Raw genomic sequence first — 16,648 nt, 5'->3', positions numbered from 1 at the left:
CAATGGCGTATGCTGATGCTAATGCTGATGCCGGTCTGGCCATCGTAAAATGTGCTCTCGGGGGTGAAGCTAATAGTAAGGAGAATCATCTATTCCAGTAAGGGAACCAGCGAGGTAAGTTACCCCAGAACTCACTATTGTCTATATACACACAGCCAAGTCGCTTGTATTCTATTGAGACGTCCTCCTATAAAGGCGGTTTACAGATGGTTATGCCCAGGGCCGTGTTACAGCTTTTTATTGTCCTGATTTGTTGCAAAATCTAAAACCTTCTGCAGGCTCTCAACACAAAGACCGACTGATACATACACACGGCGATAACATATTGGATCGGGAGCCGGGGTGGTTTTTAACTTACTAATAATTAATGCGATTGTCTTCAATTAGTTTAATCATGCTGTAATAACATTGCGTGTGCGCGGACACTCGGTTGTTATTACATTGTCTCGAGCTGTTACAGTGTATCACTTTTAGCTACTTGAACAGATCTCTGCCACTATGTGAAACCAGGCAGCAACATCTGCACCGTGCATGTAATGTGAGCTGTTGGAAGACAAACACTGACTGTAGAAGTAAACATGCCGGTAGTAACTTTTAGTTCCTTGTATTTGTTGTTTTCCAACCTGCAAGTAAAATAATAGGATTTTATGTTGAAGCTCAAGCTTCCTCGTCGGTGAAAGTTGTACACTGGGGGGACGTTTCGCGGCAAGAAAAAAAATGGACAACGCGAGATTTCATTTACGAGTTCTATACATTGAGGAGGAAGGGGGGGAGAAACAGCAGCAGCGTGGCTGAACATGTCCTTTAGTACCAAGCTATAGCTCGAAGGAAAAGTCAGATACAACCCAAACAACGTAAATGTGAAGGATATTTGACGGAAAGCAGGCAGTCTTTGTCCTCCACAAGTAGACAATAAGGGATTAGAACCACCCACTGACTCTCACACACTACCCCCACCCATGAAAGCCTGCCATGGGGTGGGGGTAAACACTATAGCTCTGGCATTACTGACAGCCATGTTTTTCTAATGAATAACAATATCAACATTTTGAATATTTGGAAGGGTATGCATCACTGAAAAACATGTATGTCAGTATTCAATACGATACTGTCTTTCAATGGAATCATATCGTATATTGAGATATTGTGATACACAACTACTTAGTCTAAAATGATAACAACAAGCACATACTAAGTCATAATTTCCAGAAAATCTGATAGTTTTGCACTGACGTTCTTAATTAAATGAGAAAATGCTCAGTACTTTTCACTTGTAAAGTATTTAATTCCCACAAAGGTATACAAAACAATGTTGTGCTAAATGCTATATCGTGATACATCTCATTATTGAGATTTGAAATGATCTAAATCGTAATAGAAGATTCTGGCCATATCGCCCAGCTCTTGTAACAGACACCTTTAACGGCACAACATTGCAATTAGTGGACCACCAGCTACACCTCCTAAGCCAGAGCTTCCCAACAGTAAATGTATAAATGTTGTGATTTTATGGTTGGGTTAGATTTACAGTTAATGTAAAATAGATTACAGACGTGAAGATGAGATAACTATGATGATAATGAAGTTTTCTTTCTTAGAGAGCTGCAAAATGGCAAGTGCAGTGGTTGTGATTCCAGACTCCCCCCAGGATAAAAGCAGCCGCCTTTCTTCGGTGACCTGGATCAACCACCTGCTGAAGACAAACTTCAAAGATGTGCGGGAGATGGGTTCAGGTGAATCATTAGTTTGAGCAGATATAATACAATACAATGGTACAGCAGTACCTCTGTAACTGAATCTGAGTTCAGTTTCACACCTACATGTCTGTATACACACTTTTATAAATCAACCCTATTTCACTGTTATGTAGTAGGTTTCCTAACTACTATTGTAAAAACAGCAAAAGAGTGTTGTTCCCTTCATTTGCTTACACAGCACTTTCTGAACTGTCTTCATGTGTGTTGTGTGTATGATCCCACAGGTGCATATCACTGTCAGATCATGGACCTGGTCATTCCCGGCTCCGTTGACATGACCAAGGTGAAGCTTGATGCACAACGTGAGGATGACCGTAAGCACAACTTCAGTCTCCTACACGAGGCCTTCAGCAAGAGCGGTATCACAAAGGTATGCACTTTTTCTCCCGTAGAGTAGCATTACAGCTGGTAGGTGCTGGTAGGCAGATTTTGGAAGTCAATATGGAAGTTTAGGTTCATTTCTAAATGTTGTCATGTCTTCTTTATCTTGTTTTAGGCTATTCCAGTTGAGCAGCTCATAAAAGGGGATTCCAAAGCAAACTTTGAGGTCCTAAAGTGGTTCAAAGCTTTCTACACGGCAAATGTGAAAAATAAAGAACACATCCATGTGAAGGCTCAGGACAACCAGGATATCCGCCCCATTGTGGTACCTCACAAATCGCACAAAGGTAACTTCACATCTTTTTCACTGTGATAGTATAATAAAGAAGTGCATCGTGTTTCGTTCATCAGATTTACAGTAATTGTGCAGCAATAATTTTTTCCTCTTTCTTTGTCAGACGGATCTAAATTAGATTCAGACACGGAGGAGATGGGCACTGTGACGACTAAAGTGTACCCTTTCACTGAGAAGTGGAAGGCTATGTTTGACTGGGCTGACCAGAGTGCTCTGGGAGAGGAATCTACCTTCTGCCGCTCTTGCGAGAGAAACCTGAAGACTTTTCAGAAAGGCCCTTTTGAACTCAGGCGACACGAGGAAACAATCAAACACAAGAAAAGGGCTCGAATATCCACCATCGCTAGCCGTAAAAGCAATCGCTCCAAACCGCTGCCCCGTAGCGACGCAGCTATTCGGTTCATTCGCAAGCACTGCTACACCGGCCCCGCTGAAGGCGAACATGTTTCTAGACATTTTGCACGCCGTAAACTGGAGTTGCAGTATCCCAGCGACGTTGCGTCCGTTTGCCAACACACTCCGTACTGTGTATACATCTATGGAGGGTGTACACTGGGAAAGGACGACACTGTCTCTGTGGTCCTTGTTGGGTTTTTTGATGTCAAAACCTCCAGGCACTGCATCCGATTTCTGGATGCTCATCAGTCAGAGGATGGCGCAGAAGATCAAACGGCAGCAGCAGCAGTGGTGGAGACCTTGAAGAAATCCGGGTTACACACAGATAATCTTGCCGCTGTTTATTCTGACGGTAACGGTGCGACCTCAGAGCAGATCTACTCGCAGCTCAGGGAACTTAACCCGAACATAGTAGCCTTAGGAGGGCTGTATGCCATCGCGGATGCTGCTTGCCATGCTGGGATTAAGGAGCTCTCCGATCAGGCTCAAGAGTTGATGGTAGATATCTATGCTCACTACTCCTCCTGCACTACCAAGAATGTCAACCTCAAGGCTCTTTTTGGCTCAGACATCACTGCGGATAGTCCATCATCTCATCTCAACGCCAGCTGCCTTAAAATCTGCCCGTTGGTCTCAAAAATCGTAGAAATATGGACAGATCTCATGATTTACTTCAAGTCTTGTGACAAGGGCGATAAAAAGGCCACGTTAATCTGCTCACAGCTGCAGGATCCCAAAGTCAGGGCAACATTTATGTTCTTGGAGCAGGCCTTGAAGCCTCTGCACAGTTTCCAAAGGCATCTGCAGGAACAGGAGGGAGCTGCCCGAGGGGATATGCTGCTCATCCTGGAAGAGGCCAGTAGCCTGCTGTGCACCTACACCTCCTACTTCCTTAAACCTGAAGCTGCTGCTCGCTTCCTCAAAGAACGCGATCCCCAAATCCTTAAGGACAAGAAATTCCACCTGTCGGGCTCCAAACTCAGTCTGGGTGGGAAAGCTGTGAAAGACTTCCTGAATGAGTCTGAGGCTACAGATGCACTGCCACTGTTAAAAGATGAGGTGTTGTCTTTCTACATTGCACTCACAGGTTGCATTGCAAAGGAGCTGCCTCTAAGCGACAAGGTGCTACGTAGCATAGCTCAGCTGCTGAATCCCCAGAGCAGAGTGAAGGTGACTGGGAAAGTGGTAGAGGAGCTTGGGACCAAGCTGGGAATCTGCAGCTCCCCCGAGGAGGTCAACCAGCTCACACGTGAATTCCTTGAGTATCAGCAAGCTGAAGAGGGAGAGAAAGACAAGTCAGAAGTGGTTTCTCCGGAGAAACACTGGGCTAGCGTACTGAAGGACATCAATCCGACATCAATCTTCAGAAAGCTTGTTCTGACCCTGTTGTCTCTTCCCTGTCCTCCCCTAGAGGCTCAGCAGGTTTTCACTCAGGTATGTAAAAACATCTTTTGTCTGTGTTTGTGTTTAGTCTTCACATCTTTAATATCATTAATTCTGTGCACTTGCTGTATTTTCCTGTCGCAGGCCCTGGAGAACAAAGATGCTGCGATGTTTTCGGAGAACGAGGCCTTGACAGAAAGCGAGTGTGACCACACGTCTGACAGCGCTCTCTCTGACTCCACCAGCAACAAAGACTCCACGGCTCACACTGAAGGTAAGATGAATCCATCAGGTAAAGTGAAATTTGCATCTAACTTGATTTAACAATCTGATAAATCACCTGGCCAGCCACCGTTTCTCAGATTGGAGTGAGACGAGGAGAAAAGGTGATGTCGTGATCTTCGCAATAAAACATCTTTGATGTGACGTGTCGAGTCTTGGCCAATCGGCGTTAAGATGTCTACATCTTCTCTCCGTTACAGTTTAAGTTACGTTATGCTCCGTTACAGCTCAGACTTGCTGGGTTAAGTTAACGTCCACTGCATGCGGAACTTTGTCGACTGTTAACGTTCGCCAGTATCGCGATTTAGAAGTTTTAAATATATTGATACGGCAGGGTATGCTAACTGCAGCCTCTGCTCCAAGGAGATAAAGTACAGCAACAAGGGCTCACATGCCCTCTCATCACACTGTACACACTGTTCACTGTAATGACCACAGCCAGTGTACTTCCAGTCCCAACAGTCCCACGTGTAGTTGCTCCCAAGAACCCTGAAGTAATGAGTGTTAAGGTGCCTGTACCTTCATTTCAGCGGGTTGCTAATGCAGAGGTGTGTATAGATCACAGCTATTATTTTACTCTTGATAAGCTACTTTAGCCAGAGTAGATTATCATTTTAATTTAAATAATTGAACTGGATTGAATGCATATTAATTGCAAATAGAAGATAGGCCACAATTCTAACAGCTTTACAGTAACAGGGTTCAATGAAAACTAATCACTTTTTTTGTACAGGCGATGGTTCTCGCTACTCTTGCTATCTGTGTTTTTATTTGATTAAAACTCTAGAAAATGAGACCTCGGTCTCAATGGGTTTTGTCTGAATAAAGGTTAATAATGATAATATTGATTGAAGAAAAAAAAAAGCTAACTAGCCAGCTATTCAACTAGAGCTGAAATACTGATTAATAACTGAATAATAAATTAGTTTTTTGCTTAAAGTAAATGTCTTATCACTTAATTTTCTTCTCAGAGTACAACAGAATGCTACATTTTAAAGCTCATATTTAAAATAAAATTCTCCCGGGTTTTGGGTTCACCTCTTATGAGTTTGCAGGTACGAAGATGTCAATGTAATCGATCTCAAATGTCGTTAACACCTATATCTGATTTTCTAGACCAGAATGGCCTTAATGCGACAGTGAAGCACTGTGAAGTCCGCCTCACGAAGATACATCGTAAGTAAAGGAAAACCCCACGGTAGCATTCTGGCAAGTCTTTTATTTTTGAACTATTTTGTAATGAGCGTCGGGTTCAGGATTCTGTAATCCTTCAGATTTCCAGTTTTAACATGTCAGAATGCAGATATAGTATTTGTAATAATCTCAACAGTAAAACATACTAAAATACTTTCCATTTCCTTCCAAAGAGAACGCCGATACACCTGAACAAAATGGCGCTATGTGGAAAGAGGTAACACACTTTCAGCAAAGAACAAGGTTATAAAAGCTGGATCTTTAATGAAAAAAAGGACTTGTTAATCATCTGACCACTAAAACGGTCAGCTATACACACACACACACACACACACGCACAACTAGACGAACACCACCCTCTTATACTAACAGTCCTTTTGCCCATGTTTGCATGTGCATGATATTTGAGTGTGTAATGGGAGTGTATTGTCTCTCAGATGGCTATTAGAGGAGGTTATGGCTGGGAGAGCAGCTTGCGCCAGAAGCCACAGGCCCGTACAGTGTTTCAGGCTGGTGCTAGAACCTGGTCCACCCCCGAAGGTGTTGATAAGGACAGCAAAAAGGGTCTGGAGTCCCAAGATGAGGTGGTAGGTGTATTCAAGTATACTACCAGAATACCACTGGGCCATGACTGGCCTCTCTGCCCGCTGAAATGCCATTAGAACAAAACAAAACATTTTGCATCTGATTTCATGATTACAACGATCTGAGTCCTTTTGAATAAGGCTACTAGAGGTCCGAAACACCACAGGGAACCTTAAAATGAACATAGATGCAGTCATTGTTACATTTTATGTTACATTTAACATAACATGAAAGCCCACCTGTTCTAGTGAAGATACTGGTATCATATGAAACTCGACGACCTGATGAATCCAGCGTGAGTGCTGGACAATGCTCCACAGTTAGGAAAAGATTTGGGGAAGGACAACTAGCATGGTGATTTTCGGAGGGGTCGCTAGACCTCAAGATATCTGCCATCCAATTTCCGAAAAATGCAAATGCAAAATGTCAAAAATCTTTGATACCAAATCACAGCATTGCTTTTTCTATGGTGTTGCTCAAGGTCTTGGTGTCGTAATGTGGGATTTTAAAGGGATTTTCTATCAATTTTCGAGGGGTAAAAAAAATGTAGCAAATCTGTGTTTGAAATGGTATCACCAAAAGAATTATTGCTACGATTTACGAGACGTAACAGAGCATTGTATGGCCATCATATACTCGACACACACTTCTAAGCCGCATCTCAAATTGAACGTCAGGTTCCCAGCTTTCAGATGATACTGCTGACCTGCTATCTCCCCCTAAAGATCCCCTGGCACCCCCTAAAAAGACAAAAAAAACGCATCTGTGTGGGCCGCTTAGGGTAAAATATTTGACTCTGTTTTAAATGTGTTTGACTCTCAGGCAGAAGAGACATCCCCCTTCAGTAAACCCACACCAAGAAGCCGACGGAAACAGGCCTACCAGGTAATATAACAGCTACAAGAAAAGGCCAACAATACAGTTGTTCTCGAACTCTGACGATCAAACATAATGTCATAGAAAATGTCTGTTAGATTTTCTTCTTTGAGGTGAAAAGTAATTGTCAATTGTTTTGTTTTTTACATCTGCAGGATGGGAAAGGGTTTCTGAATGGGGAGCTGGTGTGGGGGAAAGTGAAAGGCTTTTCCTGGTGGCCTGGGCTGGTGATGCCTTGGAAAACCAAGTCAGCTGCCCCGGGTATGCGAAGGGTGGAGTGGTTCGGAGACGGGATGTTCTCGGAGGTAAGCAGTACAGTTAATGTGCTCGAGCTGCGGAAACACTTCACATGAGTTGAATTGACCTTTAACATCATCATTACTTTCTGTTCCAGATCTATACGGAGAGTCTGTTGACATTTAGGACCTTCACTAAGTGCTTCTGCAAAAACTCCTTTGCCAGCTTGCCCATCTACAAGGAAGCCATCTACCAGATCATTGAGGTAAGAAACCAAAATGTGTCCGTCACAAAATCAAAACATTTTGTACCACATCCCGTGTCTCAAAACGGATTCACGTCTGATGTCTTTTCTGATAAAGTTTTGGTCAAATGGAAGCAGACAGTATGAAGTCAGTTCATAGACTGGTCATTTTTCAAGATGTGTCACCGTGATTGCGGTGAAAAATGCCCAGATTCACTCAGAAAATCTCCCGTCTTTAATGTGTTTTTATCACTTTAATAAGAGGAGTTTAGCAGAATGGATAACAGAGTTATTAGTTATTATTATATACTGGAGTATTTGAACCTTTAAAACATATTCAATACCAATTTATTTTTACTTTCACTTGCAATCAGAAGGTTTGTGGATTAGGACCAAACTGAGCACTTAATAAACAGCTTGTGGAAATAGATTAATGAAACATGATCTGATTTCAAACAGCTGAGTGACCATTTGGCTCTATCAATGGTAATAATGTCTGTTTTTGCAAACATTTACTTGTAACTTGTTGAATGTGTACTCTTCAGTTGGCAGGTGAGCGATGTCGGAAGTCTTTTGCTGAGGCGAAAGGAAATAAAGAAAAAGAGCTGAAGATGATGCTGGACTGGGCTTCTGGAGGATTCCTGCCTTCCGGACCTGAAGGATTTGCACCTGCTGGTACATTCATTAACATTTACTTATTTATTAATGACTGGATTTACAGAAAGACTCAGCGAGTAGACTGGTTCAGACAGTGCTGCTATGTGTGTTAAGATTTTAGAAATAAACCCACAATTCGTCATCACATTTTGTCGTGCTCCGTCAGTTTGTAGATGTCTTTCTGTGGCTCTACAAACACTTCCACTTGAACAATTTCTTTTGTTTTTTGTTTTGATTGAATCTTGATTACATCTTTTCCTTGTCTTCAAGATGCCGCTGCATATCAAGATTCTGACTCTGCGACGTCTGACTGCCAGCCTCCAGCAAAAAGGAAATACGTTCTTAAAAATAAGGCAAACGCACCCGTCATCACCTACGACAGAGGTACGTATTATTTTTGTCCACATTTGATCCACAAACATGACGACAAACTCTTGTGAAAGTAAAAATGACCTACTAGATTCAGTCATTTTATGTCCTCGTTATTTTTCCGCATTTGTGATTTGTTGTAATATTTTACTTTACAGAATTAATAAGAGAAATGGTCAAAGAAAAAGGCAAAACTATTGAAAGTAAGTTTTGTCTGAACGTATTGAAGCAGTATGTGATTTAAAACCGTCTTCGATATAAATATTCCTAATTCTAAAAATGGTATTTCAGATTTTTGTTTGTCTTGTGGATCAACTGAGATTGAAGTGCAGCACCCGTTGTTTGAAGGCGGTCTCTGTCTGAAATGCAAGGTAATCTTACAATCCAACAATCTACCTCTGTCTACTTTATCTGGCCTGCTTTACTCCATTCCAGCCCAGTTAGTGAATGTCTGACCTCCATCTGAAACACTGCTGCGATTAACATCCCAAATGCTGCACAACCAACATGTCACTGTTTGCAGGGGAACTTCACAGAGACACTGTTTCGCTACGATGAAGACGGCTACCAGTCGTACTGCACCGTGTGCTGCGGCGGCACAGAGGTCATTCTGTGTGGCAACGCCAGCTGCTGCAGGTAAACACAGCTCAGGTGTTATATTGATGACTATTGTTTATCAAAATGACAGTTGTGAATGACAAGAAAGTAATTGTAAAACTAACATGCCAAGAAAAAATCCCAATTAAACAGTCCTTCTACCACATACCATCATACCACATTCTGCTCTCAAATACAACACTTAAATATTTATCAGTCACTTTCCAAAGTTCACAATAACCACTCTGAGCATATTTTAGATCCACCGCACAGCACCTATAACAGAAAATAAGTCACTTTTAAAGCTGGTTGCTGACAAGAAAAGTAGTTATTTAAAGGCTATTATTAAACTGGCACAGTGATCACTCCACATAAAACACACCGGGGCTACATTACATCACTCACAGCTAACTTCACGGAGAACAATGAGGGCAGAACAACATCACTGATCTGGTTTGACCGAATGTTCAACTTAAAGCACAAAAACACTGAATCCGCCAGCACGTTAGCATGTTGTTCACTACCGAGCCTGTTTGTAACCAGTACCAACATCGTTATCTCTCTCTGTGTGTGTGTGTGTGTGTGTGTGTGTGTGTGTGTGTGTGTGTGTGTGTGTGTGTGTGTGTGTGTGTGTGTGTGTGTGTGTGTGTGGAGTGCCTCCACCGCACTTGTTGAAACACGAGGACAGAGAATAATAATGAATTTGTGAAAATGAAGTACCGGCGCAAAAATGTAGGGGACTACAGTTCCCATAATGCTTTGGAGTAACAGAAAGTAAAATGTGGATGCAGTGAGTTGCGCTGTGTGCTACAGCTTGATTTTGCTGAATTACTTTGATACAGAAGAAACCGTAAAAATATGATAATTCACAGGCAAGTTCTGGAGTTTTAAAGAGCCTTTTTATAATGATTTCAAAGTGTGTCTATGGATGTTTATTGTTGATTATTGGAGATAATGATATTCTCAGAAAGTGTACTGAATATAATAATACAGTGCATTATATGTCTGTTCATATTTGACTTAGTTAGGACTACCAGAAGGAGCACTAAGGGTTTAAAGTAGTAGGTCATTTGGTAGTTGTCCTCATGTGTATTTCAAGCCACGTTCCATAACTTTCAACTATCTCAATGACTAATAATAAATAGCAATGATGGTCAATGAAGATTGGTCACTCTTTGTTACCTACATTGCCCCATTTCTTTTTTTTGTGTCTGCACAGTTATAATATTCTCACTGACATTTATGTTCTCGGATGTTCTCCGTCTGTCCCAGATGTTTCTGTAAGGACTGTGTGGAGATCCTGGTGGGTCCGGGAACCTTTGACAAGCTGAAAGACATCGATCCATGGAGCTGCTACATGTGCAAGCCGTCACAGTGCGAAGGAAACCTCAAACTCAGACCAGACTGGAGCGTCAAGGTTCAGGACTTCTTTGCCAACAACAGCGCCATGGCGTTCGTACGTACCACACTTTATCCTCTCAGCGCACACTTCTAGTTCAAATGATGGCTTGTTTGAAGGTGGAGGACAGACGGCGTCAGCAAAATTATATTAGTTTGAGAAACAAACAAAAATATTTTTTCGACACTGAAGTTGTTCGTTCTGTTTAATGGGATTGTTTTTTATCACAGGAGCCTCACAGAGTTTACCCCTCCATCCCTGCTGACCAGCGTCGACCAATCAAGGTGCTCTCGCTTTTTGACGGCATTGCAACAGGTTGGTTATCATGTTATGTGACAATCTTGTTTTTTAGACAAACTCATGCGGTCTCTGTGATGTCTTCTTCATGCTACTGAGTCTTTTGAAAGGTTCACTCAGACAGTTACCTGAAACAAAACGTTTCTGAAGTTTACATTGAATAAACTGTGTGTATTCCTCCTTATGAGTGACCTGTTTTTAACTGCTGTTGCATCATGACAGGCTACCTGGTGCTCAGAGATCTGGGCTTCAAGATGGAGCGCTACATTGCTTCAGAGATTTGTGACGATTCAATCGCTGTGGGGATGATCAAGCACGAGGGAAAGATCGAGTATGTCAACGATGTTCGGACCATCACAAGGAAACACGTGAGTAGGAGCTGGAGCAGTGGTCGTTGGCTAAAGACAACACAAGAATATGAACTCAAGTTGAACAATGTGGTTGTGTGTTGCAGGTGGCTGAATGGGGTCCATTTGATCTTCTGATTGGAGGCAGTCCGTGCAACGACCTGTCCATGGTCAACCCTCTTCGAAAAGGATTATTTGGTATGCAGCTTTCAAACGCCTGTGAAAGGCATTTTGGTAGCTGTGCATGCTGTAACAAGTAGTTACTGATGAAATACTGGATACTGGTTTCAGCATGCTCTACACACATTAACTCTTCTTCTTTAATAACCCTCTCTCTCTCTCTCTCTCTCTCTCTCTCTCTCTCTCTCTGTCCTGCAGAGGGCACTGGAAGGCTCTTTTTTGAGTTCTACCGCCTTCTGCACTTGTTGAAGCCGAAGGAGGGCGACGACCGTCCGTTCTTCTGGCTGTTTGAGAACGTGGTTTTCATGAGTGGCAACGATAAATCAGATATCTGCAGATTCCTTGAGGTGATTATTTTTGATAGCCGGTGAAAGTAGCCTCTTCAGCCCAATGGCAGGAAACCGACTTCATTAAGTTTTATTGTTCATTTGTTTTCTTTCTCCCTTTTTTCTCCAGTGTAATCCAATTTTGATCGATGCCATCAAAGTTAGTCCTGCTCACAGAGCACGCTACTTTTGGGGAAACCTCCCTGGCATGAACAGGTACATAATAATACACAATCAGATGCCCTTTCTTCATGCATATTCTCACACTGTAAAACATAAATGGATCCCTATTTGTTCAGTTTACACACCTGTCTGCGTTTCTCTTTAGACCTCTTGCTACGTCTCTTGATGACAAAGTGGGCCTCCAGGATTGTTTGGAAGGCGGACGCACGGCAATGGTAGAAGCATTTGGTTTTCTATAGATGATAGATGATAACCTGACTCTGTTATTGTTGTTGTTGTTGTTGAAGCAACCGTCTAACCAGGGTATCTGCAGCTCTTAAGTTGCATTCTGTGGGGTATTAAAAAGGTCTTAAAATGTCTTAAACTTAAGTTGGTGAACTCTGTAGAAACACTCTTGATTCTGATACGTCGTCTCTTCCTGCAGTTCGAGAAAGTCCGCACCATCACAACAAAGTCCAACTCTATAAGGCAGGGAAAGATGGGTTCACTTCCTGTCACCATGAACGGCAAAGAGGACTACCTGTGGTGCACCGAAATGGAACAGTAAGCCTTTTGGAAAATATTTTTCTTGTAGTCCACCTCTGGGGTTGTGACCTCGGAACACATATTAGATGATGAGTTTTCTTTTCTTGTAACATTTTCAACCTGATTGACTCTTTTAGGATCTTTGGCTTCCCCAAACACTACACAGACGTGAACAACATGGGTCGCGCACAAAGGCAGAGAGTCCTGGGCCGCTCCTGGAGCGTCCCCGTTATTCGCCACCTCTTCGCCCCGCTGAAGGATTACTTTGAATGTGAATAGCGACTGTGAACAGAACAGCAGCGGTAAACCGACTGCCTTATCCCCGCCCTGCTTTACTAGCCTGTTCAAACTCTCCAGTCTTTTTTACGAAAGACTCAATTTAGATTTGACTCTTTTGACTTGTAGTGTTTACTCTTGAGCTCCTTCAATCCTGTGAGTTGTCAGTCCATGAGCCACGATGACCAGCAGGCACTGACACTTTTCAGTTAGTTTTCTTCCCCAGGTTTCCTTTGATAGACGATGGTGCTGTGATCAAACAATAGTTTTGCTCAGAACATTGGCCTGAATCACGAAGCGAGATCAGACGGTTAACCGGCTATCTTTGGGCTAAGTTCAGGTTTTCCAGTATCGCAACGCTGGTGAGTCATTCCTACAGGATCCTGACATGAACCACTGAATCTGCAATGAAGCAATGAAGTTGCAATAGAGACATTTTATAGAGCAGTAGAATCACTTTGGCTAGCACGACCGTTACAGTTAATAATTATGATTAATCTCTCCTTTGGCAGCAGGAAGAGCTTTACTTCACCTTATTTTAAGTCGATCATCCATAGTTGTTCGTTCATCATTGGACAAAATGTCTTTATAGTAATACCTACACGTTCTCATATTTGGATGTTGTTCCTAATATTTCTAAGACTTCAGTGAAGCCAAAGAGAGCCGTTGAACTTGCGTCGTGGTTCGGGCCTCAGGTCTCTACCTCAACACCGATTTACTGGCTAAAAATCTGTAGTAACACTTTTTTATCCTGTATTTAATTTACGAATAGGACATCTGTCTGTGTGATCTGTATTTGATATTGTTTCAACAAATAATCTTAACAGTAATTTTAAGTCTGATCCAATCATGTTCATCCGTAGCTGTGGTGAATTTGATTGTTTTTACGAGCCTTTTTCTGTGCTTTTTAAAACGTTTTTATTCAAATTACATTCATCTCACCGCAGTGCACCAGTGATTTTGCCCAAAATTACCTCACTGATTTTGCATCGGTGCTAACATTTTGTCTTTTTTAAGGTCTGCTATGTATACCAAAAAATATTTTCTGCTTACTCTTTGAGAGCAAAAAGTTGTGAGTATTAATATTTCAGCTTCAGTGTCTTCAATATTACTTGAATAAGGGTGAGACTGCAGAGGTCTGACTAGAATGTGACGTAGTAGACTCGCAGTTAAGGAACATAATGATGATTTTGCACATTTCCTCCCCTTATTTACAAAGTTGTATCACTAAAAGAAGGCAAACATATTTCACAACCCATTAAAATGAACAGCCAAAGCTCACTGCTTTGTTTAAGACCTTTTATTATCCTTTCATTCAAAAAAGATCAAGACGTATGTTCCTCAGTCTATCGGTGTATACTGTAAGAACAAGATACAATTCAAACTTCAGCATTTAGTTTTGGGAGCAATGTGTGATTGATTAAAAAAAAGAAAACAGCCCTAATGGAGAGGGAACTGTAAAAATAAAAAATAAAAAAATAAAACAAATCAATTATGAAAGAATAACAAACTAAAAATAATGAAAAATAAATAATAAAATAATAAATTGTAATAAAAAACTTTTTTTTTTTTAGAGAATTAGAGAAAATGTTTAGAAATTATGAAAATAAATATTAGAAACCAGCGCCTACTTGAAATAACCTAAAGGGGGACTCATCAATACCATCATTTAAACTAATAAGCATTCAGCAGTCTAGTAGACACATTTGAGCCTTTCTCCATCCCCAACAGGGAGAGTTAATGACCTAAAGTGTCACGGCTTTTAAAAACGCAGAGCACCGTTGTTTTAAAAATGTCTTTTAAACTTTAAACAAAGCAGCGAGCCTTGAGCTTGGTGAAGACAGTCGGCCCTCACGTGTATCACATAACCTGCTTTGTGTTTCATCAACGTTTATCGATTAATCAAGAAATCAATCTGCAGATTATCCGGTAACGAATGCAATCGTTATTTACTGCTATCATCAAAGTAAGAACTTTTTAACACATTTTGTTAACCGCAGTAATTTAAATGTAGCGTGCACACAAAAAACACTGTCATCTTTTTAGTCTTAGTGAGACATAAACTGTTAGTTTGCATGAGTGTCATATCTGTGCTTTTGATTTCTTAATGTTGATCTTTCTTTAAATGACAGCTTTTATAACTCTTAAAACATCGACAGTACTGTTCAGGTGTGACGATCTAACGCTCACCTGCGTTGTTGTTTTTTTGTTTGAATGGATCATGTTTGCTTCACTGAAAGTGAAGATACTGGTGCTGTTTTTCGGTTTGAATCACCGTTCGTCTCCCGGTGGTTGACCACACGTCACTGTTCTGCATCTGTTCACTGCTTGTTGTGCAGTTACATACAGACATGCACGATGGACAGACACCTTTACCTCATTGATTGTTTGGGACTTTTGATTCCTGATGGTGCTACGCTAACAGTGCTAACTTTGCATGTAAAGTTTTTGCTGTTTTTTTACCTCTGCCTTTAATTGGCACCTGCAAAAACAGGTTTTTTTTCTTGTAGGTTGTTGTTATGCTGTGTGTTGAATGTTTACTTGTTTCAGTGAAATGACAAAAGAGATGTAGAGGAGTGCGATGTAAAGCGTTTTTCTTTGGTGAAAAAAACAAATGGCCTTTGTGATTTTATACTCAAGGCATGAACTGAACCAGTGCTGCAAGTTTTTATGGGCGGATATTGTTGTTTTTTTCTCCTTTTTTTATCATTTTGACTTGTTTTATTGCTTTGAGGTGATTAATTAAATACATAAATTCAGGATCAAGTGCCCTGGTACCCCTTTGAGTAAAAAAAAAAAAAAAAAAACTGAATCATTATATTCATGTAGTTTAGTCCAACTTAATGTAGATAATTAGGAACTTCAGTTCATCTGGAGCTTGGTGCTACGTCAGCTGATGGAAATAAAATCTGAGCTGCATAATTTCTGCTTCTTTGTATCATTTTATACATGTTATGTTATACTATAGACTGTATCTGAGGTTACCACTGAAAGCACCTTTATTCCACCACAAGAGGTCAACATTGTTTTTCACAATGCTGCAGTATATACAGTAGTTTGTTGTGGTGGAAGAGAATCGGTGGCTTCATGTTGAGCTCATCAGCCTCCAGGGCTTTTGTGCATTAGTGGTTGGATGTGAAGCCCACCTGAACAGATCTTTCAGGTATAGAGGGGCAACACGAAGCAAAGACTTATGTCCTACAGGTGATGTACTAGTTCTCTATATCTATTAATAACCTCTATATACCACTGTCGGTACAGTACATTTACAGTACGTTTGCATTAGTGGAAGAAATATTCATATCCTTTGCACTGTAGTTTTTGGATTTGGGAGAGTTGTTCATGTTTACTAATACTTTTGGTTTTCTTAGACCATAAGTGTACTGTATGAATTTTGAAAATGGCCATAGTACCCCTTTAAGAATATGTTCATTTAATAGTTCATTTTTATTAAAATAAAAAAATCAGAATCTGCAAATTAACTGATAACTAAAGCAGTTTATAAATGTGGAAATGTAAAAATACAATATTTGTCTCAGACGTTGTGGAGCAGAAGAATAAAGTAGCATAAAATTGTCTTTAAATATGAAGTAGAAGTACCTCAACATTTTACTTAAATGCAGTACTTAAGTAGTTACATTCCACCACTGGAAGCTTATTAAACTTAATGTGAACCGTCAGACTCTCCACAGTAATCTAAGTGAGAAAGGACAATTGAAGGTAAACAGAATAGTTTGGGTTAAATTCTCTCATATTTCCGTTAAGTATGCGACTGGTTGTGACCAGACGTGACCTGTGGAGTGTTTTGAATGAGTTCTGCTCATCCAATTATTTTTCAGCGCTTGTTGCTGCTTTACTTTTC

At 41.0% G+C, this 16,648-nt stretch overlaps 1 protein-coding gene across 2 annotated transcripts; it reads left to right on the top strand.

The window, feature by feature from the left end:
* The first annotated feature begins 11 nt into the window (after nt 1-11).
* On the top strand, nt 12-15,708 carry dnmt3ba (DNA (cytosine-5-)-methyltransferase 3 beta, duplicate a). Of its 2 annotated transcripts, XM_076098834.1 has the most exons (26): nt 12-114; nt 1,599-1,733; nt 1,982-2,127; nt 2,254-2,425; nt 2,537-4,263; nt 4,357-4,486; nt 5,611-5,670; nt 5,862-5,905; nt 6,126-6,275; nt 7,096-7,158; nt 7,305-7,454; nt 7,544-7,651; nt 8,176-8,305; nt 8,558-8,671; nt 8,815-8,859; nt 8,948-9,027; nt 9,180-9,292; nt 10,526-10,709; nt 10,883-10,967; nt 11,172-11,317; nt 11,404-11,494; nt 11,675-11,823; nt 11,933-12,018; nt 12,131-12,200; nt 12,410-12,528; nt 12,648-15,708. In XM_076098834.1, the coding sequence occupies exons 2-26, from the start codon at nt 1,610-1,612 to the stop codon at nt 12,787-12,789; spliced, it is 4,428 nt and encodes a 1,475-aa protein (XP_075954949.1). In that variant the 5' UTR covers nt 12-114; nt 1,599-1,609; the 3' UTR covers nt 12,790-15,708. The 2 variants fall into 2 exon arrangements, with proteins under 2 accessions (XP_075954949.1, XP_075954958.1); XM_076098843.1 differs by lacking the exon at nt 6,126-6,275.
* The last annotated feature ends 940 nt before the right edge of the window (nt 15,709-16,648 follow it).

The sequence above is a fragment of the Anarhichas minor genome, unplaced genomic scaffold (assembly GCF_050575085.1).
Source record: "Anarhichas minor isolate MPS153535 unplaced genomic scaffold, ASM5057508v1 ptg000003l, whole genome shotgun sequence".
In the NCBI taxonomy this organism is placed as follows: domain Eukaryota; kingdom Metazoa; phylum Chordata; class Actinopteri; order Perciformes; family Anarhichadidae; genus Anarhichas; species Anarhichas minor.
This window is presented reverse-complemented; position numbering and strand designations above follow the sequence as displayed.